The sequence below is a fragment of the Cibotium barometz genome, chromosome 40 (genome assembly GCF_041138505.1).
Source record: "Cibotium barometz isolate CiBa-2024 chromosome 40, ASM4113850v1, whole genome shotgun sequence".
NCBI classification, from domain to species: domain Eukaryota; kingdom Viridiplantae; phylum Streptophyta; class Polypodiopsida; order Cyatheales; family Cibotiaceae; genus Cibotium; species Cibotium barometz.
Window position 1 is genome coordinate 39896111 of NC_141085.1, and position 4452 is coordinate 39900562.

At 43.2% G+C, this 4452-nt stretch overlaps 1 protein-coding gene across 2 annotated transcripts; it reads right to left on the reverse strand.

The window, feature by feature from the left end:
* Nucleotides 1-668: 668 nt before the first annotated feature.
* Nucleotides 669-3869, reverse strand: LOC147615493 (uncharacterized). 2 transcript variants are annotated; one of them, XM_086779591.1, is made up of 5 exons: nt 3779-3869; nt 3577-3635; nt 1822-3354; nt 1347-1605; nt 669-1177 (listed from the first exon to the last, which is right to left on the reverse strand). In XM_086779591.1, exons 3-5 carry the CDS (start codon nt 2919-2921, stop codon nt 1013-1015), a joined length of 1524 nt encoding a protein of 507 aa, XP_086635717.1. In that variant the 5' UTR covers nt 2922-3354; nt 3577-3635; nt 3779-3869; the 3' UTR covers nt 669-1012. The 2 variants fall into 2 exon arrangements, with proteins under 2 accessions (XP_086635717.1, XP_086635716.1); XM_086779590.1 differs by lacking the exon at nt 3779-3869 and having other exon boundaries at nt 3577-3715.
* Between the last annotated feature and the right edge of the window lie 583 nt (nt 3870-4452).

Genomic DNA, 4452 nt, shown 5'->3' on the forward strand with positions numbered 1-4452 from the left:
TGAGCTTAATGTCAAATAGAGAAAGTCTAAGGACTCCATATACATACTTGCTTAAGACATTTACTTAATACTAGTAATAGAGGATGTACCATTTTTAAATTTGACTAGCCTAGCATGAAAACTAGTCACTTATATATAAGTCATTTTTTACAATAATAAGTAATTTACAATAATTCCCTTGGAATATAATACTTGCGAGCTACCCTTCTTCTCTCTTCTTTCTTGCTTGTGCTCTATTAGATCTTGCTTTCTTGATGGATGCATCTTTACTCTATTTTTCAGATGGCCAGGCTCTGCCCATACTTGGGAGTAATGTTTTCTTTCAAATCACCTTAAAAAAGCAAACTTTTGAGTTTGCTGTCAGCTAACAAAGTGAAGGATGCTCTAGTAAGTTACATGGAACATCAAGGCCAAAGCGCTGTGAGCCTATCGTGGGTCGGGGTTCTAAGGCGTCCCTCAACATCTTGGGTCTACCAAGAATCAAACTCACGTTTTTCACCCTAACGCAGTTGCTCCAAACTGCTGAGCCTGTCTGACGCTTGTGGAGACGATAGTGAATTTCTTGTGTGCAGGCACAAGTGCTTTTGACTTGGGGTGGGCCATCTAATGCTGGCCTAAGGATATCAATTATACACTTTTTAAATAGCAGAGAAGAACCATTACACCAGGTCCCACGAAATTCTTTCATGTATTCAATAAAAACACATGGACAAGGCATTACAGACAAGGGTTCTTTTGTTTTTATCTAGCATGCTGCCCAGGCATTATCTTGAGCTGAATGTGCAACAGAGCAATCAGCTGCTCTACCGCTGTTAAGGATCTGAGGCTCTTGATACAACCTTTGAAACTATACAAAAAAACCTTACTGCTCCTACACTGTTGTTAGCAGCAGTTGCCAAAGTGTTGCTGCTATTTCGGATATGTATGTGATGTGAGTCAGGTCATCGCCTTCATGATGACCATGCATATAGTAATTACATCAACGCATATAGGAGTGAAAACCCTGGCTTCTTCAAGCATCTGCTAGTGGAGTAGGGCTATGCAGATTCTTTTGCACGGCCTTCACCGCAGAAACCCGTGCAGCGTTGGCTGCTCGGTTGGCAGCAGCCACTGCCTTGTTCACTCTGTCATCGACATGGGGTACTTGCAAAGCTTTAGCAGCAGCCCGACGAGCGTCCTAAAATGTGCATCAGGGCACAACAACATTAATGAGACCATACACGGCCATGTGAATGCAGTAGGGCTGGACAAAGAGAACCTCACACCTTCAAAACATGTTAAGCTGCCCAAACTTTCCAAGTTAAAAACACGTTTCATATAATTAACAATGATGACAGAATTCATACCTGTACCACATGCAGCACCTTGGAATGGCTGATGGCTACAGTGGCCTGAGGATTTGGGTTTTGCGTGCTGGGAATTTGCAGCACGCCTGCATGCCAATGCCCTGCTTGTGTTTCCCCATTTCTAAAAGTGTACATTCCTAGTCCCTGCCTCTTCCCTTCATGCCATGCACCTTCATATCGATGGCCATTAGCAAACTGGTATGCACCATAACCGTGCATTTTGTCGGCAAAATATTCCCCTGCATAATTGTCCCCATTCCTGCAAAGAGTCCTTGCATGATAAGTGCGTGCAGGTGCAGGTGCAAGTGTAAGTGCAGGTGCTGCCAGTGCCAGTCTACACGCGTCCGTCTGTGGGTGTGCAAATGCATGTGTGAGTACACATGCGTACGCGCGCGCGCACGTGTGTGTGTAGTTAGCATGTGGGTGTGCATATGCTTACTAATACTTTGCCATGGAGGAATCAATGATAACTTACCGGAAATGATAATATCCAAAACCATGCTTAACCCCCCATTTGAATTCACCCACATATCTGCTTCCATCTTCACAGGTTTGAACACCACAGCCATGACTTTGCCCATTGGACCACTCTCCCGAGTACACATCACCTGTATAGAACCTGTATATTCCATACCCTTCACGCAAACCTTGCCTATACTGACCTCTATACCGGCTTCCACGAGCCCATGTCTCAACTCCATAACCATCATACTTCCCATCCACCCAATCCCCTTCATACTTCCCACTCATGTAGAAGTAATAAACCCCACTTCCAGAACACCGTCCCTGATGAAATTCTCCCTCGTAGACATCACCATTGCTGTAGACCTGGACTCCCTCTCTTATGCTCTTTGTTCTTTCCACCTTCGGCTTCGAGCCTATGGTCCAAGTCACTGAAGAGGTCCTGCCAAGCTTCCTCTTGACCTTGCCGTCAGCAAGAAATGCAGCCACAGGCTTCAAGCATTTTAAGGTCAAGTAACCCCAGTTCTGGCTGATTGCACATCTCAGCCGGTAGACGAGATTGAGGCGCGGGTATGCAACTTTGATCGATATGAGCACTGCACTGACAAAGAAGACAAGGGCAACATAGTCAAACCAGAATCCAACAACCACATCTGCATCAGGGGGTAGCTGAAGGTCTTGATGTCTTGCAACTCTGGCATAGTAGTAGACACATGGTAAGGTGATGACAACCAAGGGGGGCAGCAAGAGCCGGATATTGAGCCGTTTTTCGTGGAATTCAGCCCTTTTGGCCAATTCTTGCTGCCAAATTCGGTCATTGTTCTTGACTATAACACCTTCTTCAAGGCGAGAAAGGCTGTCTATGGCAGATTTTATGGTGGGGGAGCGCAATAACGAAGAAGAGTTCCGGGTTAACTTGGATGTGGGTATGCCTTTGGCTCTCACAGGTGAATGTAAATCCACATCTGGCCAATCTGAACCTTGTGCAACCCTCTTGTGGGGGGTTGAGAAGACTTCATTGTGATTAGCTGGGTTGCTGATCTTCACAGACAAGGGTGAGTGGAAGTAACCACTACTACCCTCTGAGCTTGCAGCCTTCTGAGAAGCTTTCATGGGTATGGCTGCACAGGAGGAGGGCAGATAGAGTAACTAGATATTTGGCTTGTTATGGCCATGGCAACCCTCTCAACACATGGAAAATGGAAAATCTGCTGCAGATAAGAGCTCAACACACAGAGAGTGGGCACAGCATTTGCTTCTTTTGTAGTTGATTCGAGGCAATAAACACAGGTAATGAGAGAAGAGCAAAGTCTACTGCAAAATTAGAGTTCTCTGCAGAAGGGCAAAAGTATCCAAAACCTCCAAATTTAGGGCAAATGTTTCCAAAAAGCTCAAATATTTGTCAAATGGGCCATGCACACTATGCTGATTAAAGCCATTGGGTGATAAGGTGCCTTGTTTTGGCTGCTTCCTGCCCCAATTTAGATCGCCAAGATAGAGGGCTTTCTGCTTGCGAGCAAAATTAGAATCTGGGCCACTGGCAATTCTGCAGCCCACATGGATAAGAGTTAGAACCTCTGCTGATAAAACACAAAAACCTGCTGATGATAAAACCACAAAAGGACTTGCACAAGCGAAATTCTTGCCAAATTAGCAAACGTTTTCACCAAAAAAGCTCAAGTATGCTGCTACCCAGTCATCTACACAAGATAAATACACAGAGATCTTTGCTTTTCAGCTTAATCTAGCAGCAAAACAAGCAAACAACCTGATTGATTTGGGTCGTCAAATCTGGGGGCCGAGCAAAGCTGAGAAAAAGCTTTTTGTCTTTTTAAGCGTTTTGGTCGATGCCACAAGGCGCAAGAAAAACAAAGCAAAGAAGGTGAAGAAATGCAGACAGAGTTGAAAAAGATTTTTATTTTTAAAAAAAGATTTAAAAAAGAGGTTAAATCAAAGCACTGGATCCACACCTGTGTTGTCTCTCAAGATCCCCTTTTCTATCTGATAAAATAGGATGCAAAAAATATATATATAAATATATATCTCAGAATCTGCCAAACTTTTCCAGCTGAAAAGGAAATAGCCCATCGAATTTAATATATACTTAATTAATATTTAAGATTTTTAAATCCATTTTGAAAATGCATTATTGTTTACTAATTTTTGAGAGCGCCCATGTGTTGTAGCATTGATTTCTACGCCAAAATTATCATGCTTTGCATGTTCTGCGCTCACAAATAATTTTTGGCAAGCATATTGTTTATATTTCAAATTAACGTTTTTTTGGTTTAAATGAGGATGGCATTTCTAAAAATGCACAACGGCTTTTTCGCGTCGACCGCCACTCTTTGTTTTATTATTGCATGGCCATGTGGCATCTGCAGATGCTGTCCACCATCAACGGCTCAGATAGTTACGATTTTCTAGGGCAAGCTATTATTTTAAGATGAGAGCATCGCTCACACGCGACCTTTTCTTCAATAGAGGGTTTAAACACACCTTCTTCTGCTCTTTTTTCCTTTTCTTTTATTTTCTTTTCTTTTTCGGGGGTGATGGGTTAACCAAAAAGATGGGAAAAACTCTCTATGACTCCTTTTGTCCATGGACATCTTCCCCTTTTTTGGGGTGTCTCTGGGTGTTCAAC